The 26170-nt window shown below is 38.1% G+C and overlaps 1 protein-coding gene across 17 annotated transcripts in view; it reads right to left on the bottom strand.

The window, feature by feature from the left end:
* CELF4 (CUGBP Elav-like family member 4) overlaps positions 1-26170 on the bottom strand; it is a 708055-nt gene that overhangs the window by 603765 nt on the left and 78120 nt on the right. For all 17 annotated transcript variants that reach the window (XR_002466205.4, XM_085567782.1, XM_085567781.1 and 14 more), the window contains exon 2: positions 13560-13642. Coding sequence is in view for 15 of the 17 variants with exons in the window: in XM_085567782.1 (XP_085423908.1) it covers positions 13560-13642 (83 nt within the window). In the remaining 2 variants the exon portion in view is untranslated. The remainder of the gene's footprint in view (positions 1-13559; positions 13643-26170) is intronic.

Below are 26170 nucleotides of genomic sequence, written 5' to 3'. Positions count from 1 at the left end.
CTTAAAAAAAAAAAAAAGCAGTAGTAAGAATGTCACTCTTTCCTTATTTATTTGCAAGTCAGTAATTAGAAAGAGAAAGATGCAACCCCCTTCTGAAAGGCAAGAATCATCCTGATCCATCAACTTATATTGGAAGAAAGCTTTTCCCTCCCAAGTTATCATCCTTTGTCTGCATCACAGGAGTGTCTAGGACACTGTAAGCACTGTACACAAACACATATGCATATGAAAGGAAAAAATACTTTTCTGGAGGACTCTACATGTCTACCAATCAAAGAGATAACTCTGGGGGAAAGTTAATTAGCTCCATTTCATAGGATATCAAGGCAAAGGTGGGTTTGTTGAATTCTGTTATGTAGGCAAGTATTGAATCTGGAGTTTGGAAATCCTGGTTCTAATTCAGCCTTCAAAACTGCTCTTTATTCTAGGTATTTCCCTCTTCACTTTCTTACAGCCTCACTTTCCCACCTTAGGGAGGACACAAGAGACCAGTTTGTACAGAGACAAGTGAGGAGCTGCTGGCATCTTAATGAAACCTGAGGTTATGTGCATCAAACTCCATCTGTGTGCCTGGTCTCCTCTCATCACTACATGTCAAAAAACTATACATTCATCTTAAAATCATCCAAGTCTGGTATTGTGCCTCAATGAACCACACCAAAATATTAATCCACTCAAAAAAGTCCTTAGCATTTCCAGAAAATTATGTAGCAATTTCTATAAAAATGGAGGGAGAAGAGGAGAAAATAAAGGAAGCATGTGAGCAAATATCTTCAAATAGTCAAGGATCAAGTAAGTAGGAAGTTTTGCTGGGGAGGGCAGAGAAAAGACAGTGTCTGTTCACTTTTTAGTTTGAATTAGATAATGCAGGGATTTGTATTAGGGAAGCTACGTATGTCAAGCAAATGTCATGCTTGCCTGTTGAGTTGATTTCTGCTTTTCTGGCATTTTATTTGAGCAAGAATTTTCTATCAGATCCAAAACTTAGTCTTCACATAAATGCATGATCAAATCCACTATGATCCCTCAAATGAAAAGATTTTGAATTGACATTTTCTAGAGAAAATACTTTCATTAAAAATATTAAAAAAAAAATACAAAAATCCACCCTACAAACAAACAAGCCCCACCCCCAACCCTAAATTGACCAACCAAAAAAGCCCATAATGCCCTAGCAAAAGTCTTATGCATTATCAATCATGCTGTTTAGGTGAAGACAAAAAATACAAAAGAAAAAGAAAAGACAAAAAAGGAGAAGCCAGATCATGAGATGACAAGGACTAGTAGACCTCTTGGTCAATACAGCAGTACTGATTTCCTCTAGATATGCAGAATTGGTATATAAGCACAGAATTTGGGGATGAGATAGACTTCTTAAGGAGAAATCAGTACTTGGAGTTTTATTTGTTTCAGTCAAAGGAGAAATGTTATGAAGTCTTCATTCTGGAAATTTGCCTTTCTTCTCAGGTTGAGAAACAATTTTAGGATGGAATATTTTAGGATGCATATATGGTAACATATATGCATTTTAGGATGCATATATGGTAACTCACACTCCAGGTTCAAAGATTAAATCCAGGTTTTAATAACTGGTTAAATGGGTGATTTTAAATTTGCATGATTAATACTATGTTCTCCATGGTTTTGGATTTCTGCATGTCACTGACATGGCTACTGCTTCAGAAACTAAGTCCACTCACAGAAAACCAGTTTTCTTTAAGGGAAACAAGAAAAAAAAAATTGGATGACAGCTTCTGCAAAGCTGGTAGTGGACACAAAGGGAAGGAGCAGGTGTGCACGCCATTGGAAGTAGCTGTAGACTGATGCAATCTGTAACTGGATGGTTGTGCTGAATGGTGAGTTAACTGTTGTTTTAAGTTTAATTTTATTGAACCAAAGGCTTCATGACTAGAGTAATTGTAGAAAAAGCTTCAGCTACTTGGGTTTTAAATTGGTTTTTCTGGGGAGTTGTTTTGTCTGCTATGGGAGTGTATGTGCATGTGTATCAGAAAGATAGTGATGAAAACCTAAACATATTTCTAGGGGAAAAATTCTGTGATGGAGTAAATGTTTTAATTTTTAAACCCTTCTTTTATTTTCTTTTTTTTTTTCTTTTTTAATGTTGAGTTCACTTGGTGGACAGTTCTGATTTTATCCAAGTTGACTTAAGTGCTTTAAAAATGAAGGAAAGAAAAAGAATCATTCACTTAGATTAAAAGGGCATTAGGCTAGGTTTCAAAAAGCCACAAGGTAGCATATCATCTTAGTCAAAGTTCAAGGTTAGAGCTGATATTAAAAAGCAAGGGAAGTGAAATCAAGAGGGTTGTTGTTAAACTTGGCTCTTATAATGGTGTCGGCTTCTGTTCAGAATTCTCTTGGCCTCTGGACAAGATTCTCCAATTCAATAACAGCTAGCAGAGACTTTCTAGGACTCTCAAGGATGTTTTCAGAGTTTCAAAGGGAGAGATCTCCAGTGGCTCTGATTTGTATCATCAGGCCACCACGGAAAGGTGCAAGACTTCAAGTGACATCTCAGGAGCAGTCCTGGCTGACTGGATGCGCTATGAATAACCATAATAACTACGATTATAAAGAGTGTTTGCACATCAGTGCAAAAGAATGAAGAGCAAAGAGGATAAATGTGACTCTTAGTCTTCAGCTATCTGCATGGGAAAGTATGATTAATAACTACAGAGGCTTAATATAACCTCCTCAGATAACGAGTGAGGTGGCCTTCTCCAAGCCCTGATTATCCTCTTCTAATGGGCTTCATATATTGTGTAAACTAATAACCAAGGCCTAAGCAAGGCACACTCCAGGGTCTGCAGGAAAAACACTGGGTCCAAATGTGATTAAGTTGGTGAAAATTGCCCAGCAACACAGTGTGGTCTGCTTGAGCAGAGGAGGGGACTGGGAGGAGGGAACAAGAAGCAATGTATCTTGCAAAGAAATGAAGCAGAAAGTAGCAGCAATCTGCCTTTTAACATTGATATGCTGGTATAAATCTCTTGCCTTTCAACTGGGATTGCTATGAGTTTTCAGCTGGAATTGGTGGAAAGGCAGGGCACAACTACAAGGTGTTAATACCCAGAAAGAGAGGCACCCCTAATGAGGAGATCTGATTGCAGTGCTATTCAGAAGGTCAGCAGGAATGCCAGATCTGAAGGGTAACTCAAGTTGTCAGTCAGTGTTTCAGTGTTGGAGAGTGAAGAGGTGCTCAGAGAAAGCTGGATTCCCTAAAGTGAGTGAGTTCAACACAGCCCTGGCCCAGGGAAAAAAATAATAATAAAAAAAAAGAAAAAAAAAGTGACCTTCCAGCTCCCTTGGCTGTATCTCTAAAGTGCAAGCACAGCTGAAGGGACTCAGCTGTATAGGGCATCTAAAGAAAGAGGACAAGATTCTCATTTGAGCTGCACTGATGTAAGGAAGCTTAAACTCTCTAAGAACACATGGAGTTACTCTGAATTTACATCCAGCCAAAAAGAGTACTGAATGACAGCCTCTCCTCACTGAGAAACATAATTCTTAGCTGCACAATGAATATCACATTAGATTATCCAAACTGAAATAATCGTAAATACTAGATTTATCTGGACTCATGTGTGCTGTCTGCTTAATTGTTGCACTTCACTCAACAAGGACAATGAAATTAGTTTGGACAGGCTCCCTTTAGAAGCATTATTGTTGTGCTGTGGCAGGTTGGATTCAGAATACTGGTGGAGAAGATTTAAGCTTAACTGACTAAAAATGAAATAAGAATACATAGCAATATTCATAAATTTGGGACCTCCACTGGGACATGAGACACTTTGAAGGGTGCCACATCTGTACTCTTTGTAGTGCATCTACATTTGTAGAGCTGCATCTTCCAAAAAAAAAAAAAAAAAAACCAAACCATACAAAACCCTCAAATATCAGCATTTTCTCAGAAGTTCTGCTTGCTGAATGCTAGCAACACATGCACAACTTCTACTGGATTGTCTCAGCCTCTCCTCTCCCAGGTGAAAGCATGAGTCATGTCAAACAATGTGAAGATGCAGTGGCAGAAAAAAAACAAGGTGGGAACAGCAGGCTGCTACCAACAAAACAGGTACCCTGAAAGGTTAGAAAGGTTCACCCTCAGTACATCCCACTCCCCTATGCAGGATAAACACAGGCAGAAAAATCAATCCCCAGTTGCTCAGAGGAAGAACAGACAAGAGAACACAACATGTACAACCCTCTTCTGGGTGTCTTATTTCTCTTGGGCAACATGAGTATGCTTATACACACTAAGCCTCATAATTTCAAGAGACATGAGGTTTAGGACAAGCCAACTCAGCAGTCTATATACATGTGGCATCACAAAACATGGAAATGTTCATTGAGTCTCTCCCTCTGTCTGGACAAAATATGTGCTCTCGCAGGCAGAAGTAGTTGCGAAGAATGTTGCTCCCCCTCAGCTGTAATCTCAACTCATTTCAGCAAGCAGGCATTATGGGAACACAGGGTAATGTTTCCTGCAAATCTACAAAGGAGATAAGAGATGGCAAGGACAGATGTGAAGGATGAGATGGGATGCAGGAGAAAAGGAGAAAGTGAGGCTTGGCCAGACAGCAGACATTAGCAGGACTTCATGGAGAAAGGACACTATAAAATAGCCTAAAAGATAGAAGCAACACCTCAAAAATTTACCAAATAAGATCTCTGTAGTAAGCTAGCCATAAATAAAAAGACCAAGAAAAACTGATTCCAGTTATACCACCTTGAAAACAAAGTGCTCTTCCACTGATCAAAGCTGTAAATGAAATCAGAAACTCACACCATCATGCCTTATCAGTTACATATTTACTGTGCAAAGTCAATATAGTAGCATAGAAATTACTGAGCCATTCTAAGAACAAGAGAAAAATAAATTTTCTCCATCTGTTTGAAGGAACAACCTGAGCTTGGAATGGATTAGTTATAGCTGGACAAAACTTGCTCTGCCAAAACCTGCCTACAAAGACAAGGATCAAAACACTCATTTTTTGCAATATGTCAAAGAAAACATGCACTAGAAAGTAGCAGAGGATTTTAGGATTACATACCTAAGGGGAAAGTAAGAGAACAACTTCATTCTAGCACCAGAGGATTCATTTGGTGCTGAAAATGAATGCATAACAAGGTCAAAATATGTTACAGAAATCAAAGAAATTTGAATGCATGTTTTTACAAGAAATTGTATTTTAACAAACTTTTTTTTTTAATGGAGTGACATGGTGGGAAGGGGAGGGGAAAAAGGGTATAGGACACAAGACATAAGAAGTTCCCATTAAAGAGAAAAATGGGAAATGTACGTTTCTTCTTTGAAAAATAGGTTAGGCTTAATTTTGTCCTTGTACTTACAGAAACTAATCAGAGAGATTTGACATTGCTGGGAACCTGCCAAGTGCAGCAGCTCATACATGCGGTGCCACTGTAAGTCTCTCACTACAGCTACTCAAAAGAGCAAAATTACTTGAGATACCTGCTTGCCACAACTGATAGTGCAATCTCACGGTCAGTCACTCCCCACCACTTTCTCTCTGCCAGAGACAGAGTGCAGCAGAAGGGAAACATGGAAGCTAAATGGGTTACATCATGTCAAGTCCTATCAGAAGTTACCCATAAGAGGAGAGATGGGACAGTTTCTGCCACTCCCAAAGCATTCCAGCTCAGATAATTCTTTAAAAGGCATCCGTAACTTAAAGAACTGTTTTAAGTTTAATGCACAAATCATGCTCTCAGATTATTTAATGCAGGAAACACAGCTCTTTTTTTTAAGGATCTGCAGCCAGTGGATGGATTTCATAGGGTAAGGCTGGCAGGCTGTCTACTCTGCAACTGAAATGTTTTTAACAAGCATATATGTTCTTAACCTACATAGCATAAGTAGCACTACCAGAAATAATGTTTCAGGAAAGATTGAAGTCCTTACTGTACAACTACCCACCAGGAATTATAGTCATGGAATGCAGTTATTCCACAGCATTCAAGTTTGTTGTTTTGTGTTTCCATTGCTATTACACAGACTAAATTAAATTAGGTCAAGACACAGGTCTGTGTATTTCAAAGATAATGATACACATGCACATCTGATCCATCACTCTTGTGTATGGTCTTCAACCTTTGTATTTAAAAACAAAAAAAGAAATTATTGTATTGTCACTGAGTATCTGAAGGATTTTAAGGGATGTATACACTGCATGAAAAATGTCAGGCAGACAAGGCTCACACCAGCATGGACTATGTGTAGTACAGCTGGTAAAGCTACAGTATAGGTGGGCATATTGCCCCAGGAAGAAATCAAAATCACATAATTATGCAGGATCTTCTACTAAGTGCTTTACTAGAAACTTACAGTGGCCTTGCAGATCACAACCAGCATAGACTTTGTAGTGTAAATATGGGAAGTGGGTGTTTGTGGAAAGGTTAGCTGATGAAAAATTACTCCTGGGCTAGGTAATGTCTCACACTGTGATTGAAGAAATGAAAAGGTAAAGGGTGCCTGTTCTCTTCCTCTGTGTCTCTGTGACTGGGAACAGAGATGAGGGGGATGAGGAATGAAGATTTACTGCTTGCAAGTTATTCCTGGGTACATCCTATCATTTCCAAATCAGAAGGGTAGTGCAACTGGCAATCTAAATGCTTAGGGTTCATTAGGATATAATAGTTAACACTGTTGAAACACCAAGACATCAACCATCTTTAATTTTTACAGCTTGGGGTTAGGACCTCTCTCTAGCAAAAGGGCTGTTGGAGCTATTGAAGGGCCCAGCAGGTGTCAGGGATGCTCAGTGTTTTGTGAGATCATGCATTCACATGCAAAGATTCTTGGTAAAAATATGTTTCCCCATTTAGAGCTACAGTACTTTTCATGATGACATCATTTCAGCAGTGACAAATATAGCTGAGTCTGCTCTTTCGTACACCATATAAATCCCTTGACCTCAATCAGATCCTTGCTGATTTACACTTGTGTAAATGAAGTCAGGATCCAGCCCATGGTATTCACAAATGTAGGCCAGAGTAAGCATTACTCACAGACAAGAGACAACCCTTCAGAGGAAGAAAAAAGATCATTTTCATGCAAATATCCTTAATAATAAGGAACAAGAGTTAGAAATAAGAGTATGAATGAAATGCAATCAAGAACTGCTCTGAGATCAGATTTGCTTCTAACTTTATGATGCTGCATCAGCTGCTCTTACAGCAGCTTAAGCCCAAAATTTGACCTACCTGAAACTTGTTATACATAATTTTTCATGAGGGGTCTGTGAGCTAACTCAATCCTTAGGCTTAGCTTTGAAGGTAGCTGGAGGTGCTCAGCTACTTTCAGGGTCTAAAAAAAATTGTTTGCTGTATTCTGTGATAATGGAAACTTTTTTTTTTTCCCTGACATCTAGCTTTGTCCTCAAATTGTTACACATTATCTATTTATTTATGCATAAACAATGGCATTATGGTTTGGAGAATAGGGGTCCTTTGATGGGAGGTAAGCTTGACTAGTCTATGGGAGTTTACTGCTATGCATGTAAATGAGGACATACATGCAAATATGCAGAACAGACAAGTGAAAATATACAGCATCTCTTTAAAATGAAATACTTTGATTGCTCCAATCACAAGAAGTTGTAAAACCACCCTGAAGAATTAACAGCCTCAGTACATGCTAACTACATCCATCATAAATTTGTCTTTGGTTTCTGTTATCATATCGCTGCTTCTTGGGACCCCCAGTTCTGTCATCATTTGCCCTTTATAATTTATTAAGCTTGTACTTCCCTGAATCCTTTCTACTTATCATTCATCTTTACAGTTGTACATAAAATTAGATTGATCCTCCTATGGCAGACACGTCAGAGAGAAAAGTTGTCATTGAGTAACACATAAAGCAAATGAAGGTCCAGAAAAAGCTTTTGTTTAATAACTTGGAAATCATCCTCTGAGATCCAAAAGGTGTCAAATTAAAAAGACAAGATAATGCTACCTCTATAATATTTTTTTTTTTTTTTTTTTGCACATCATTTTTCAATTGCCACCAAATCTCAGACACGACTGGGAAGCCTTTTTCCCATTTTGCATCTCAGGCTGAGTGTGGTTAGCCACCACAAAGGTGATGAATATACCAGTCTCAGCTGAGATAACAGTGTGCATCCAACACACTGGCTCTGTCAGGATGCTGGCACTGTGTTCATTCTCTGCAAAGCCCTTTGGACTGGGTAGCAGAGAGAGAGAGTTTACTTTGTATTCTAGAGGCTGCCTTGTAGGGATACAGAAGCCAATCTTTAACTAGTGAAATGGAACTTTAATGTTTACCAAGCAGGTAGGACCCAGGTGTTTCATCTCATCTGGTGAACAGAACAGCACTGTCAAACTACAGGAGTTTTTTAGCAAATGGAAAGTGCATATAGCTTCCTCTTCCTTTCCTCTGCCCTGCTTTATCCAAAGCAAGGTCCAAATATACATTTACTGCCTGCTCACTCAGAAGAAGAAAACAAGGAGTAAAAAAATAAATATCACTTTAAGCATGACATTGGCATCCAAAAATCTTAAAGGGAGAATTTCTGGAGAATTTCTGAAGGACTGAGTTTTATTTTTTAATCTTTTTTTTTTTTTCCCAAGTCTCTTACCTCAAATCTAGTTTTATTCCTTTTCATCTTCATTTTTAACTTCAGAAAACAGACATGTTTCTCCCAAGGGAACAATTAAATGTGTTTTTCTTTCAAAATCTAAAGGGTATGGGGAGCAGGCTGTGTTCAGCAGGCTACTTTAATCAATGGAACCCATCCAGCCTACCACTGCTGACCAAATTGCAATTTACATCAGTAGAGAAAAACTTTTGAAATGGGAAGTTGTGCGAATATAATACCATTTTTGACACAACACAGCATGCAGGGTGATATGTGGTTTAATGGTTTTCTAACAAGCTTTTGGAAAAAGCTTTGAAACATTAAAAAAACATTAAAAATACAATAAGACAGTAAAATTTCAAGACCTGCTTAAACAGTGAAATCCGTGGTATACGTGCAAGATTTCTGAAGTCCACATGACACTTAGGTCTCATTGAAGCCCTATGACATGGGCCAGACCTTGCAAGGTACCCTCCTTCCTCTCCCCTATGTTCAGGCATTTTTCCTCACATATACATAAAAATTTAAGTCAGGTAAGACCAGTAATGTTGGAAAAATCTTTTTTTATTAAAACAAACAAACAAACAAACAAAACCCCCCAACAAAACAAAACAAACAAGCAAAGCCCCAGTAAACACAAACAAATAAAAAAGCTCAAGCAATGGGCATCTGAAATTAGATGGAAAGTTTTTGTTTCTTTAAAAAATGGTTTTAATATGAGTTTTATGAATTCACCTGTCTTCTAATGTTAAAGATGCATATTTTTGCATATGATGAATAAAACAGAATGCATTTTTTCTAGATGGCAAGAAGACACAAAGAATATCGGAACAGTTAGGGAGAAAATTAATTATGTTACACACTGAGAAATTTAGCATACCAGTGGTACCACTGTCTCTTTCAAGCGGAATAGATACAGTAAGAAAACCCAGACTGAACAAGCCCTGCAGATTGCTGAGGTTAACAGTTTCGTGCATACTTAATTTCATAGTTATTCTTTGCAAGTCTTACAGAAAGGTTTTAACATTATGCAAAGAGACAGTGCCTCCAACCAAGTATACATGGACTGTTCTCTCCTATTGCCTTAGAGAGCCACAAAGAACTAGGGGAAGAAAAATGCTGCTGTGGTTATCATACAAGAGCTCAGTTTATTTGTGCTATAAATAAAAGTAGATCTTGATAGTATAATTACATTTCTCAGCATTATCCTCTGCCATTCACTTGAGAAAGAAAAAAGGAAGGGGAGAAAAAGTTTGCTTCACTATAATTTGTAATCAAAATGACTACACTTAAAACATAATTTTATTTCCCCGATTTCATTTCCTGTGGAGCTCTGTGGGGCAAATAGATAATATTATACAAAATCTGCAGGCCGATAATTCTCCCATACATTGCACTGTCATTGTCTAGATCATTTTACCCCCCTAGCCTTGTTTTCCTTGGGACCATGGCCTGTGGTTTGATATTGAATTTTATCATTGTGGGATATATCAGCATCAGAAATCCCAAGGGCGAATCAATTTTTACTCTTTTACTTTCTCTAATTTCTCTTTTCTGCTCCCCTAAATTACTCTCCCTTGCCTTATTTGTAATGTGAGTTTAAAAGAAAAAAAAAAGGTGGTTTCCCACTATGAAGGATTAGCACAGATTATGGTGAACAGTGTTAATTATAGGTGAGGAAAAAGAATAGTGCATCTCTCCAATCTATTCTTGATTTCCCCCGTGTCTCTCTGTCTGGTAATAAGCCTCCTTTAATCTGGCAGTCCCCTTGGTGAAATCAGCGCCATGGACAGCAATATTGATTGCTTCTGAGAAACCATCACAGCTGCTCAACCAAATTACCTTTGATATGTGACCTTTAATGTAATTACTGCAACATCAAAGCATTTCTATAAATTATTAAAGAACTAATATACTTCATCATACAGCCACTCTATTATATGTAAAATAAACAATCACAAGTAAACACTAGAATTTGAATTGTCCAAAAGTCACAAAGTGCTCTTTACACATATATACACACTGTGCTACATTAACCTTCATTCTAGGCAAAACAATTTCAAACTCTCCAAAAGAACCTAATTTACTCATTCAGATGAAGAAGATTCAAATGATAGTTTTATGTTTTACATTCCAGTTGCTTCAAAATATGTACCATGTTTCCTTCCTACCCAAAAACAAAGTGCCATAAAGACTTTATTAATCAACACATACCTGCTTGGAAGTCTTTTGATTATTCCACAAGATAAGTTTATGTCCTGCATATAACATAGAAATATGTGAAACATATTTCTGTCATAGTACAAAACACATCCAGAAAGTAATTACTGTAAAATATGTGCATGTAGCCACTCCACTAAAAACAAAGTGATACATAGCTAAGAGGCAAGGCATCTGAATCTGGACAAAACCTCCTCATGCCTCACCATTTCCATTCTTGTGCATATTATTAAAAAATTACTTAGTTCTGTGTTTTATAATACAAAGAATATGAACAGCAATATTGCAAGAGCAAGAAAGTGTACAGTTTACTGGAGAATGGGAAATAATGGTTTAGTCTAGTACTATTTATTTTTTCCTATACCATACCCGTTAATTGTTTTTGATGCCTCCTCAGTCAAGCTGTTTGTGTCACAGACAGTGGAGTGTCAAGAGAAGATGTTGTATTTGTCTCATTTTGAACTTATGTGAATAAGGACTTAGACCCCGACCTTAAAAGTGCCTCTTATTTTATGGTGATGAACTATGGTTGATATTTTTGGTGCATGTTATCAAGAACAGTCAGGTAAATAATAAATAATTCTCTTCTACTCAGATAGGAACCATAAAACAGTATCCAGGCACAGTATCCAGGCATGATACTTTATCAAGAGACAAGACTGGTTTCCTTAAATAAACTACAGTGATGTCATTCAGAGGATGAGTTCAGAAACTTGGCAGAAACCTGAATGAAGAGGGTTTTCTGGTGGAAAGTAAACCTTTATCCTGAGACAAATAGAACAGGAAATGAAAGGGATGGGAAAATCAGTGTTCAGAACTCTAAGAAACCTGGTTGCACTTTTATACAGAGGATTCACTGCTCCCAGCTCAATGAGATCCTGATGCATCTTCTGAAAGTGTATAAGGAAACAAAAAAAAAGGCCTTAAAGAGGCAGTGTGGCCAGTATGGAGTATATGTAAGAGAAACTGCACTAGCCAAGGAAGAAATTGTTTCCCTGTAGTCTAGAAAGAGTTGGTGCAGCCTTTGAAGGAAGTCTTGATCCTAACACAAAAGCTGGTTGAATTTTACCACTGTCCAGGAAAACAGTTTTGATTTTAAGAATTTTGTGATTTAAAGTCTCTAACACAGAGATTGAGATTCAGAACTATGACTATATAAAGAACTTAGGGAAAAAAAACCCTAAATTATCACTTGCCCTCCATAGAGTTCCATTTGCAAGTGAATGATCTCCCTCCTAATGAGAAGTTCAGGCAGTCTCAGTGGAAAATCTGGAATTTCAATTATTCTTTTTTAAATACACAACACCTTATTCATCACATCTCTAGTTTAGATAAATACGTACTTTATTTCAAACATATTTCAGAAAATTTCAGTTAAAATGTTACCTGAAACATCCCTATTCAACATATTCTCTCTCTTTTTTTTTTTTTTTTCCATCCAGTTTTATCATTCAGGAAAGAGAGAAGCAAAAGGAAAATACTGGAAAGGGGAGGAGGTAGAACAACTGAAATCGCCCCCCACAAGACCAAAGTTACTTTCAATCTGCTGCTAAGGAGTTTCCAGGAAAAAAATTTCCGAGGGAGTTGTCAGCTGACAGAAATATTTTTAGGCAATGAAGTATGTATATATTTGCATAAGGTATGGCCTTTTAAGCAAAGATAGATGTAGATGAGCAAGTGCGTAGGCATCTCCATACTGGCAAGGTGGCTTAGAGATAGGTAAATACACCCAGGATGATGGAAACAAGCAGAGCAGAATCAACACTTTCCTCAGAACACAGAGCAAGGGAGTGTCTTAGATCTGGGGGAAAGGTAGGTTATAGCTACACAGCAATCAATCATTCAACACCAGCTAATAAAGACAGACTTTTAGATAGATTTCCTCTCAGTTTAGGCGCAGCCTGGAACTCTCAGAAGCCCACTCTTCGTTACGCAGTCACTGGTTCCTGCTTGTTGTGAAACCAGCACCATTCCAGCTACAGGAGCACTTGGCTGTTCCCAATCCACGTACTCTGGTTGAATCTAAATAGTCTCTCCCTCCCCCGGGTAACCACTTAACTAGAAACCCATCCCAGCAGGGCAAGTCTTCCCTACATAATGTTGATTCTATTTTTAGTTCTGCTTGTGTTGTCTGAACCTTAGATCTTGCTCATGTGAATAATTTTCCTCATTATCTCGTGTGCGTCTTTCCTCTCTCTCTCTTTTCTCCTTGTCTCACCGCCTTTCCAATCTGCTACAGCTGCTTGAATACTAAAGTAACTGAGTCAAACCACTTTGTCATCAGGAATATGTTTTCATTCTGTGATAACTCAATAATGTGATCTGTTTCTTGATTTCTTGCTGCCAAACCTTGCTTCAGAGAAGAAAAGTAGCAAGAGGAAGCACCTGGTGAGGACTTCTAACATTTCCCTGTAGTGGTCAGAATCATAAAGTAGTTCCTCACCTGAGTTAGGCTGGTAGAATCCAGTCCAATACCAGTTCATTTCTGTTTTCCTCACTCCCAATAAGGGCAAAAAGCTTTTAGTTTTGTGCATGGAAACCATTTGGGTGGCTTGGTGGTATCTTGATTTTATTAGTACAATGCAAATACTGAATTATCCGAACAAACAGAGACTTTCTGCTTCCAAATCTGAGATAAGAACACCATAACCCATTTTAGACTTAAAAGGAAAAAAAAAAAAAAAAAAGTTATCAGTCTCGACTCACCCCCGGCAGTGTCTTCTGTTCATGCAGTGCGCTCTGGGCCTTTAGAGCAGACTCCCTTTCGCAGTATGTTAGGAAGGCACAGCCTGCAAAGAAAAAGAAACATCTCAGTAACGGTGCTATTTCAGAGAAGATCCTTCTGAAATTGAGACTTAGAGCAAACCACTTTCCTGTCATCATCCCATTCCCAGCAAATCAATCATAAAATTCTCTCCTTAGTGTGTCAGTAGTAGAAGTCAAGAAATGAAGCTATCATAGCTTCCTCTGAATCCTGGTGGAAAGTGAGCAACAGTGTACTTGTGAGTGCTTATTTTTCCTTCAACACATGCTTAAGTATCAGCTACAGAAGGCTGCACAGGATTAGGGATCTCAAAGGTTCCACACGATGGCAAAGTGGGACGAGACATCCCACTCCTACTCCAGCAGCAGCACTGGGAACAAGGCCCTTGCTGCCATATGCTGAAAGGTTTCATGCCTTTCTTTTATACGAGGTACTTTAAGAAAAGGACATACAAGGACTTGGAACTTCCTATTGCAGAGGAAAATTTCTATTGTCTAGCCTGACCTGTATTAAAAACTCATTGCGTTTTTTGCATCACACCAGAAATCCACCTCCCTGCACTGGCTGCTGCAAGGACTCACTGACTTCCAGTCATAAACACAATCATGCCAAAGCCCAAACAATCACTCCAAAACATCCCTGACCCACAGATCACTTGGACTTCAGAGACATATTAATGGGTTACGTCTTGGATTCTTCTAAAGATTAATTTATCAACTACAAAACCTAAATCCCTGTCAAAGTAGAACCCTGCTATGCTTTCATTCCCCACCTCTATGCTTCCCTTCCAGTAAAACTGGTTTATGTTGCAATATCTTACTCCATTTGTGTGTCTGATGTGATCAAATTATTTCTTCTTACTGCAGTATACTGAAAACCTGCCAGTTCCTGCAGCAAAAAATATGCTTGCTATGCAGAAGACATTTTCTCTGAAATTACTACAGAATGTCTCCAGTTCCTTGAAATGGAGGTATCATATCTTTTAAGGTTCAGGCAGCATGTCCCTCAAACTAAGAATGTCTTTCAAGAGCAACACAAATTCAGAGAGATTACCAAAGAAATAAACAAGTCCCATAATGTCACCTTGACCCACCCATCCTCTCCCCAAGAATAAGTAAAGTATGTAACAGGTGAGTAAACAGTAGACTGTAAACTTTTTCAGCTTTGATTGCCACTGTGAGCATTTTATCCACACAATGTTCACTGTTTTTTCCAAATTGTTTCCTTTGATAATATTACTGAAGAAATACACACTTTTATGTGCTTTTAATAGATTAGCACATACAAGAAAATAGGATTTTTTTTCTATAAATTTACATTTTTTTATCAAAGACTGTTCTGTGGAAGTAACCATACTCCTCTCACAATGAAGATATGATATGGCATGAAAAAGAAGAAAAATACATTTTTTTTTCCACTATTTCTTATCCTGTATTACTTTCTGGAGGTCTTCTTACTTTCTGTTTACTCAAGCCAATCACATTTACTGTGACTCAATAACTGATATTCAGACACAGAATGTGACAAGCAAAAAAGGAGACTGAATGTCATCAAAAGTTTGTGTACTTGGAATTATTTTGATTTTCTCCCCTCTAACTTTAAATGGATGAGTTTTCAGTTAGTCTGTATCCACCAAGGAGAGGAAGAAATCATAGCAGAGTGTTTACAGCTAGCAGAAGTAATGGATTGAAAAGGATCCTTAAAAGTCACCCATAGCCTGATAATCAAATGGGAAACTATGCTTAAATTTAATTTCAGTGCTAAATCACAGGCTGAGAGCTCTCTGTTTACTAGATACAATAAGAAAATCTCCCTTCAGCAACAGACGTGGAGCAGCTGATACAGTCTAATTAGGCACATCATAGCACACTGTTATAGAGATAAACTATGCAATGTAAAGCTCTCATAATGATAGCTATATTTTTCTCCTCATTGTGATTGCCATGATGACAGTTCAGGGTAACAATGTCCTACTCCTATAGTACCAGGACTGTAATTCAGGCCGAGTAAGCAGAAGACAGCTCTTCTCTGAAGGTGGATATTTTCCACCCAAGATCCACCCTGTGTGTGTGTGTGTGTGTGTGTGTGTGTGGAGGCAAGTTATCAAAAGAGAGAAACCTCCACTAAGTTTTCTTCAAACCTATTGTCAAAAGTGGTAGAAGTACCAAACTCCCCAAATCAGTACTCAGAATGTATCTAATTATCACTGATATAACAAAAACACTGTTATGAACTAAAAGACCTTGAAATTGAAATCTACTCTCTCATATGATCAGACAAAAATCCCTCCTGTTTTTCAGAGACAAAATGTATGCTCTGTGCAAGTGTTTCTTTTTCCCTGTTCATTCATGCACATGAATTACGATCTATCTCACACATGTTGGGTAAAAAGTAATATTTCTATGAAAAATAATATTTTATTTACTTTAAGTAAGGCTTGATTTCTTAAAGACAAAAAGAAGTTCCACCCCAGCAGTGGCCTGAAATGAAATAAAATAGAGATTATTGATCATAGCAGGCCTCAAACCTGAACTTAAAAAGGACAGCTCATGGGGATTTTTTTGTCTTCCCTTTCCTTACCACAAGATTTCTCTGTAAGGCATATATGCAGCATTAGCCATCAGCTATAATAATATTTTTTTTTGAAAACATGAGGCCTTTTATAAAACAATACTTATCTATTATTCCATTCTGCAAGAATTTCTTGTGCATTTCTTGCACCATCCTGCCTGTCTCCCTGAAACACCAAAATTGATCTTTACTTTGTACTGTGATGTTTAAAGGAATGAGAACCTCTTTCAGGTGTTACTTTTCCTAGGCTAATTTTTTCGATGTGCTTCCATATGACCCCTCCAAAGGGTTCTTCCTTCCTGGAGAATCTTGCTTAGAAAACACAACACTAGACACTCAGATTAACACTATGGAATACAGTGTCCTAAACAACTGAGTCTTGAAATAATGTTGTGCAGAGCAGCTATGTTGGGGTTTTTCTCAGAGAAAAGAAAATGAGAAAAAGTGGTTTGCTTTTGTAGTATTTTTTTCTCTTATTTTCATTTTGATTTCCCAGATGAAACAAAATTTTAGAACAATGAGTTTTCCTTGCTGAGTCTCATGATTGTGTAAAGAACACTTATTTCACTGGGAAAAAAAGGTTTTTCATAGTAAACTCCTAAGTAGCTCAACTGCTCACTTGCCATCAGTTCGTGGGTGTGAGCATGACTTTTGGGTGGAAGGCTTCATATTCCATTACAAAACATTTGCACCATCCATCTCCTTTGAATTGCCCATGTTCAGCAGTATAATGAACGTTTCTCAACATATCTCTTAAGTAAAGATAGTGTGAAAGCAATGCGTTATTTCTATCCTCCACTTCTATGGGTGGTAATGACTCAGTCAGTACAGTGTTTGTGAATCATATCAGAATTTGAACAAAAATTCTAATTGACAAATTGACAATGAAGGGCTTGGTCCAAACTGTTCCTAATTTCAATTCCATTTTTCTCATGCATTCCAGATATATGTAAATCAGCTAAAAAGTCCTGTGTCTGGATTGTGTCTTTCCAGCTGTTCATTTGCTACCAATGGACAACTTTTGGGCAAGCACATAAACATCTGGAAACTCCTACCTGCTTCTAATCTATTGAACTACAGTCTCTTGAAAGCATGAGGACATATCAAGTTGTCTCCTGGGAAACAAGATTGTTAAAGAGATGGTGGGAAACAAAAACAAAAGCTTGAGATGGAAAAGAAATTACAAAAGCTCTACTTTAATTTTACCTCCAGAGAATTCAATAGTGCAAATAATAATTGTATGAGATACAGATGGATAATGATTGTGGCTATGGCAACTTCAACTTCATAGTAAGCCTTCAGAATATTTTGCACAAGCCTAGGAGGCAAAACTGTCGGGAGACACACTGTGAACTGAACAAAGTAATTCTAATAACTGAGAAACAGTCACACAGCCTGAGTTGAAGAAGGCAAAGGCAGGACCTGGGAGAATGGACAACAACCCACTTTAGCAGAAGATCATGTTTGAGACCATCTAAGCAACCTCAAAATGCACGAGTCCATGGAACCTGATGAAATGAATCCATGGGTCTAGAAGGAACTGCAGAGGAAGTGGAGACCACCCAGGTAGCCACTAATTGGAAAAGAGGAAAAAATAGCTATTTTTAAAAGAGAAACTTGAAAGACCCAGGGAACTACAGGCCACTTTGGGTAAGATCATGGAGCAGAGCCCTGGACAACATGCTACATGGAAAATAAGGATGTACTTAGCGACAGTCAAAATTTCTTCCCAAATGGCAAATTGTGCCTGGCAAACTTGTGGACCTTCTACAAAAGGATTGTAGCACTGGTGGAAAAGGGGAAAGCAACTGACACCATCTACCTGGATTTATGCAAAGCATTTGACACTGTCTCACAAAACATCCTTGTCTCTAAAATGAAGAAAAATTGATGTCAGGGATGGGCCAGTGGAATTGGCTGGATAGCCACACTCCAAGTTTTGCTGCCAATGGCTCAATGTCCAAGTGGAGAACAATGACAAGTGGTGTTCCTGTTTCTCAGGATTTGGTATTTGAACTGGTGCTGTTAACATGGACACTGGGTTTCAGTGTGCCTTCAGTAGGTTTACCTTGAAACAGAAATTTGCTCTGTGGAGCAGTCCACCCTCTGGAGGGAAGGGATGCCATCCACAGGGATCTTGACAGGCTTGAGAGGTGGATCTATGCAAACTTTGGGGAGTTCAATAAGACCAGGTGCAAAGTCTTTTTGGGGCAAACTCAAGCACAAATACAGACTGAGCAGAGAATGTATTGAGAGAAGCCCTGCCAAGAAGGACTTGAGAATGTTGGTTGATGTCAGCAATGCACACTGACAGCCCAGAAAGCAAACCATGTCCTGGGCTGCAACAAAAGAACTGTGTCCATCAAGTTGAGGGGTGTGATTTTCCCCTCTAGTCCACCTTTGTGAGAGTCCACTTGGAGTACTGCTTTCATTTACAAACTTACAAAGGACATGGAGCTGTTGGAGAGAGTCCAGAAGAGACCACAAAGATGATCAGAGGGTCTGGGACACCTCTTTTGTAAAGACAAATTGAGAGAGTTGACTTTGTTGAGCTTGGAGAAAAGAAAGCTTTGGGGACATCTAACTTAAGCAGATGCAATAGAGCTGGAGAGAGAATTTTTATCAGGCCTATCACTTTTTATAAGTGATAGAACAAGCAGAAGAGGGTAGATTTGGATCAGACATTAGGAAGAAATTTTTTACTGTGAAGGTGATGAGGCACTGTACTATGTTGCACAAAGAAGTTGCCAATGCCTCATCCTTGGAAATGTTCAAGGCCAGGCTGGATGAGGCTTGGTACCTTGGTCTAGCAGAAAGCGGACCTGTCCATGGCAGGAGAGTTGGAACTAAGTGGTTACATTGAGGATTTGAACCCTAATGTACTGCCTCTCTTGGAACAGTTCTTGGCCCAGATTCTCACCTCAGCCACAATAACCTAGAACAGTTAGGATAACCCCAGGGATTGAGAAGTCTGGCTTGAGTGATCTAAGCCAATTTTTAATTCACAAACTTTTGTGACTATAGTGCATGCACTCAACCAGTTATCATAGCTTGGCTGACAGGTGATAACTTCTGAAACTACAGCTTTTCTAATACCTGTGACTGTAACTAAAATCAGAATCATTGCCCCCCCAAAAAAAAAAAATCCACAAGGCTGTCAGGTTTTTTGTTGGTTTTTCTTCTTTGAGTCAAATACCTTCTTGCTTTTAGTTACAATATATTAGTTAACAGTGAAGATTTTCTTAATTAGCCTTCCTCTGTTGTGTTATGTTAGAATCCTTCACTGCACATAAACTAGTGAACAAGAGAATCTTCTGTAGAAGAAGAAAGAATACAGATCAGTTCCTTGTATCTACTTTTTCTGCTACCATCTTTAGTGTACCTCATACCCTAAAACCCCAAAACAAGGGCTTTACTCCAGCAAACCACTATGGACTTTCATAAAGCAAACTGCAATCCAAGCATAACTCTCCAAGACACTCATATTGTATACTGAAAATGGAAAAGCAAGTAATTCTACATACCTTAGGTCACAGTCTAGTGGTCATGCTCCAGCTAAAGAAGATCTACAGTTTTCTAGAGAAGCTAGAGAGCAAAAAGTTGACATTACTGGGGAAAAAAATAGGAACTCTCAACTGTTTGCAGGTCTGAGCATCTCATTTAGTGATGCCTGAATTTCTATATGCCCTAATTACTATTGAAAAAAATTAGACCAAGATATATGAGTTATCTGTCATGGACCAGAGATCTGTGTCCCATTTTCCATACTCTAGGTTTGTGTTTTAAGAGATGTCCTTCTCTGAAAATAAAGAAGTTCATTTCTTCAAAATTTGGAGATCTGTTATATAGAGAAAGATCATGATACTTAAGAAAACTCTTGCCTTAAAATCAACATCTCAGATTACGTCTCCCAGCTAGGATTTCAAAGTGAAAAAGAAATCTTTTTTCGCTTTAACTATCCTAGCTCTACATGTCTGGGTTTGAAACAAATCTCATTTGCTCTGTCTACAGCGGACTGCCCGAGGTTTAATCACTTGAGGGTTTCAGAGATTGAGCTGAATTTTCTTGAGGGAGACACAATCAATAAAGACTTTTGGAACTGGAAATGTTTTATCCAATTTCTTCATCTGTTTCTCTCTCAGTGATTAACTACCTTCTGACAAAAGTTAACATCTTTGCTGGTAAAGAACATTCAGTTGGCTAGAACTTTCTTTTTCTCCATCTCCCCTGCTGCACAACAACTGAACACTAACTGTTTAGAGAAAAAGATAGGAATAAAAATCTTCCCAGATATCAGCTTCCCTGTCAATTATATTGCAAGGCAGATTAACATCCGAAATGTCCTGCTGTGTGGAATGCTAATTTTCTTTTTCCTCTTATGCTATTTTCCATTAACTATTATGATGCTGTATTATTCCTGCTATAGATAACTTGATAGGTTCTCTGTGTTAAAAGCATACAGAAGATCCACTCATATACATCCATGAACCAATACGAAAAAGCAAATTAGGAAGCACAATCTGCAATTTCAGAAGTTAACCATATTTACAGAATATTAGCTCACTTAAAATGCATTTATGATAGTTCAAAATGAGACATTGATATGCACAGTCCAAATCAGAGTCAGTCCTCAGCGTAAGCAGTGTTTAATTATATTTAACAGTGTACAGGCAGACAGCAGAGACTTGAGCATCTGTTAATATGTGTGTTTCAACAACACAGACAATGGTTTTCTCATGATTTTTGATAACTAGTAGTTTTTAATTAAGCATCAGTTCTTAAAAGTCAGAATTTCTCATGGGAATTTTTAACAAAATAGTTCACCAAATTTCTTAGCCCTGTGATATCATTTCTGACAAGATCCTACAGCAAGAATAGTTTATTCCAGGACAGTAATTTATTCCAGTAATTTATTCCAGTAGTCTGGGCTCTAATCTGGATCAGGCACACAGGGTCTAGAGTGCAGAGCTTTGACACAGGAGACCACATTGTCACTGGCAGACCCCCAAAGCTTCATGTTTATTTTTTAAGTAACATCTTGCCTCCACAGTACGGCAAAACTGAAAGGATATTGACCTGTCAAAATCTTCCCCAGGATGGGGAACAGTTTCTGGTTCTGATTCACACATAGGTGGTTTTGTTCCTGGGGTCTTGAAAGTTCCTTGCAAGGCTGCTTTGAATGATCCTTTGCAGACTGATACACTCAAAACAAGGTGCAGAATGAACAATTGATTTGCACCAGGTCTTGTTTTCTTATAACTGCCAATGTTTCAGCTTTAAATTTCATCCTGAAACTCCAGAGATAATTTTGACCATGCCAGCCAAGTCAACAGAAGACTCACTGCTCAAGTTTCTGCAATTCTGACTATTCAGAACATTTTATCCCCAGTATAGGTGTCTAATTTCAATACACACAAGAAATGGCCAATGAATAGGCTCCCTGTTAAAGAAATCAGAATGTAGATTACTGGTTAAGATAGTTGTCTACCACAGAGAGTGCTGGTGTGCGCAATAAGGCCTGGAAATATTTAATGTTTTGAGTTACAGGAGAAAACTTAATTTTAAACAGAGCAGCCTCTTCAATTTCTCATTTGTTGCCTAATACCTGTGTACTCCTTGTTGTAATGCAGGGTGTATGCTTCCAAGCCCTAATAATCAAACAGTTAGGCCATGCTTTGGATTTAAAATAAGGAAAGACAGAGATTCAAGTGAAAATAATAGTCAAATGCTGTTCTGGACCAAGTAACAATGTTCCCAGTGTTTCAGAACTCTGTCATTCATAAAAAAGCAATGAACAAATTCTGGAGATCACTCAAGTGACAATAAGTAGATTCCAGCTTCTACTCCATAATAATGGATCAAGTTTGAGTTAGAATCCTGATCATCTCTAAGCTTGACTTGCTTCAACCTACCTATTACATCAAAGATAATCCAACATAATTATGTTACCCATTTTACATTGGCAGACTCAGGGACATAAAAGTAGAAAAAAACCTTAAAATCTTGAAATCTTCAAGATCTTGTTTGCAGTGAGGTGATAAAAAAAAAGATACCGAAATGGGCGGGGGGGAGGGGGGGCAGAGGGTGGTGGGGTGGTGTTTGTGTCTTATGATTCATTAGAAAAAGTCAGGAGAAAAAAGGAAGTGTAACTGTTGAAACAGTGCCACTTAAATTCAGAATGTTATGGGTTAAACCTCCTTAGACTACATGCATTAATTAGACTCTACCTGCTGTTCTGGGTCCTGCCTTTTGAGTTCTTTCTATTGTTAGCAGCATATGAATAACTCAGTGGATTTTCTAAAACATTTAGCTCTTTCAGAAACTTTTCCTCCACTTCACTTTGTTTTGATTTTTGGATTCACTTCTTTTGGAGAGACTTCTTCAAGAATGCTCATCTAAGTCTCCAGAGGTTATGCTACTGTTAAGCAACAATCACTTTGAATGCCTTAAATCTTGGCAATATAAAGCTAAAGCAAAAACATCTCTAAACTAATTAGACTGCTCTGCTACTTACAGCTTTGTCCAAGCCTTTCTTTTCTGCATCTATATAGAGTGGGTTTGATTTGGGTTTTTTTCTCTCTTCTTTTTTTTTTTTTTTTTCTTTTACTGCTCATTATCTTCCACAAGGATGAGGAACAGACATTTCTTGGAAAATAACATCAAGTCTATGTGCAGGAAATTTGCATTAAAAATTTGATATTTTCACCCTTAAAAAATGTCAGACCCATGCAGCAAATATCTTGTTGATAGCATCATCAAATGATTAGTTATTTATGCTTTTGTCTCAGAAACATGTAAGTAGCTTGTTCTAAACACAGACTCATATGCTGTCTAAACAGCCTCATATTCTTTATTCTCTCAGACAGGGCACAAGTGTCAATATAGATTTCTGACATTTCCAGCTCAAGGTTGAAAGAAAAAGGCACTAAAACAACTGCAGAAAAGAGCTATTATTAGACAACTCCTAGCTCATTCAGAAACAAACTATTGTAATTATCTCTAGAGAGTTATTGCTCTTACCAAATTTGCCAGCCCACACTTTTCTGATTCAGGAAATTCAGATTCAAAATGGAGCCTTAAAATACCACTCAAAATCAGACTTATTACTCACAGTTACTAAGTTTTTCTCCACACTACATATTCAAGAACTGTAAACTGGACAACATCAGAACCTCTCTGCTAAGTTCCACAAGCTTTTGTAAAGTTTGAATTTAGGGAAGTACATGCAAAGCCACATTAGGATTTTTATGTTGCAAAAGTAAATCCAAACCCACAAAAAATGTATTTTCTGATTCCAGCTGACATAGAAATGAAAATCTTTAAGCAGCAGCTGCTCCTACATGATGATCACCCTGAGACTAGAAGTCTCCAGAAACTTGTAAGAGTCACAATATGAGCCAGAGAAAACTCTACAATACCAGCTGGCTTCATGAGATTTCTGGAGACAAATTTCAGCTGTCAAAACAATTAACATCCAAGCTCCCATAACCAGATGCTGTTTTCCATATGTTTTGACTTTGAATAGCTTCTTCTATCCTCTAAGAGATGTTGGAATAAAATAAGTATTGTCTCTTATCACCTATGTCTTTCTCTTTATCCTTCTTTCTCAATTTGGCTTGTTCTTTAAGTATAGGTAGCAGAATGGTCTGAAGTAGGATCAAATTCTTCTGCAGGATTGCAGGGATTAAGTAATCTTCTTAATCAACAAACCTCTGTCTACTTAGGGCTGAGAACCACGAGGCATAGTCTGTGTGTGTGCATGAGAAAGGGAGGTGAGATGAGGTGCTCTGGGATCATGGCAGAAGAAAGATGAAAAGGGCTTCTCAAAGGCCCTATCAATCAGTTATAACACAAAGGAAGAGGGGTGTGTCCCAAGGGAAAGGGCTTCCACTGCCTTTCCGACAAAGCTGAGCCATCTTTGAGTGGCACAAGCTTCATTTAAGAGCCTGGTTCATGCATAAGGAACTTAGGAACCTAGACAAGGCAAGCAGAGACTGAATGAGGATTTAACCACCTGTTCAAAGCCACATAATGAGTTTGTAGAAAAGGTCAAACTTGAACCCAAAATCTCCCAAGACCTTATCTAGAGCTATGAACACCTATCAGTCTGTTTTTCTTGGCACACTCCTGTGCAGAATCACAAATACATTACATCCCCAGTAGAATATCTCAAAATCGCAACCTGGGAAAAAACACTATCGTCCCTTGTATCCAGGTGTATCTCCCATCCACTACTGTGGGACAAAGTTCCTGGGTAACAAGTTTGAATGTGAATTTAAGCCTAAGACTTTAGATTTTTACTAAAGGTATAAGGGTGTAATCTTTGAAGTGAAAAAGAAATGGTGAATTTAATTAAAACAAGATCTGTGCAATTTACAATGCTTCAGTGCACTAGGTTTAAAAAGGGCTCTTGTCAGACTGAAGTAAAGGAGGTACAATTTCCTGACACAGAAGGAAATGTCTAGTAATGAACTGCCAAAGACATATTTTGATCATATTTTTGTTGATCAACTTAAAAATTAGTGAATGCTGAGTATATAGTAAATTGTTTCAATAAAAATTTTGAAACAGGTTATAGCAGAATTTTTTTGCTTTGAGAACTGAACTTGTGTTAGATGATGAACACTGTAGATCACAAAACACTGAGGGATGGCAGGAGGAATGTGCATGATAAGTGTCAGTTGTAGAAGTACTATCTAGCAAGGCAGAAGATCTGATATTAAATTTAAACAGCACAACAAAGAAGATTTCACACATCAAGAGGAATGGAGAATAAGTTGCAACAGATCCTAGAGGGTGCTGAGACCCTTAATAGCATGGTCAGCCACCTGAATCCCTGCTGGGTGGATGAGCCATGCTTAGAGCCTTACATGGTTCAGCTCTGGAAATACAGGTAAAGAATAGCCACAGAGGCCAGTGCTCAATGGGACAGATAAAGCTGCAAGGCAGTAATGTCAAAAGACATTTTCAGATGACAGTGGGCAATATCATATACAATAGTGTGTATGTCTCTTCCAGATCAGACACCCCTTTCCTTTGGTGTCAATAGAAAAACCACATCAAAAATGATCCTGTCAGCTCTAATCACCTAAAAGTGTTAAGAAACACATGGAAGGAAAAGAAAATTGTAAAAGATTAATTTCAGAGATGAGTAATAGAAATTTGTAATGGACTGGGAGGGTTGACTTATGAGAGGAGATTAACTAAATGTGTATGACTTGGGTAAATGATGACTCAGGGGGATAGATGATAACAAGCTGCAAATCTTGAAGGTAAAAGCACAAAGATTGGAGAAAAGTTGTTCAGGGTGATACCAGGGAACAACTGGAGGTAACAACGGGAAATTCAACATTGAAACATTTAGCCTGAGCTTTAGGAATGCTCCCTAATTATTCAGAATATTGTTTGTTCCTCCCGCTCAGCCGCAAAGTGACTTTTTATCTAAACAACCTATTAGTCTGGAATATTCTTAATTTAATTTTTATTGGCATTTATTTGCATGAGTGTAGTGCATGGCCACATAACCTGGGGTTTTCCAGATCATACAAGTTCAAGGGTAATAGTGTAATAATCTCTTAAGTGTGACTGATGGGTGTCTATGTCTTGGTATGTTGCAGGCAGGCATGGAAAAAAGGAAGGGAGGCAAAAAGTGGAAAGTTAAATCAGCATGGAAGGTCAGACGGTGCTTTTAGAGCAAACTTTTAACTCAGTAATTTTCCAACACCTTTCTTTGTCACTCTTCCATCTGACTATTCTGTAAAGTTTTTGTCTTCTTAATCTGCTGAAAGGCATAAGGAAAGAGAATTCTTGCAACCCTGGAAGAGAATCACAGCCACAGATTCTTCTGCCATTTAGGACAATTGCAAGCTATAAGATGTAAGTTTATGACCCTACAGAAGGTAAAAATAAACATTAGTAACTGTCTCTCCCAGCCATTAGAGTAAATCAGTCCTTCATGGAACTTTTATTACTTAAGTGACTT

The sequence above is a fragment of the Lonchura striata genome, chromosome Z (genome assembly GCF_050655825.1).
Source record: "Lonchura striata isolate lonStrDom1 chromosome Z, ASM5065582v1, whole genome shotgun sequence".
NCBI lineage: Eukaryota > Metazoa > Chordata > Aves > Passeriformes > Estrildidae > Lonchura > Lonchura striata.
Note: the sequence above shows the minus strand (reverse complement) of the source record. Positions and strands in the feature narration are given on the sequence as shown.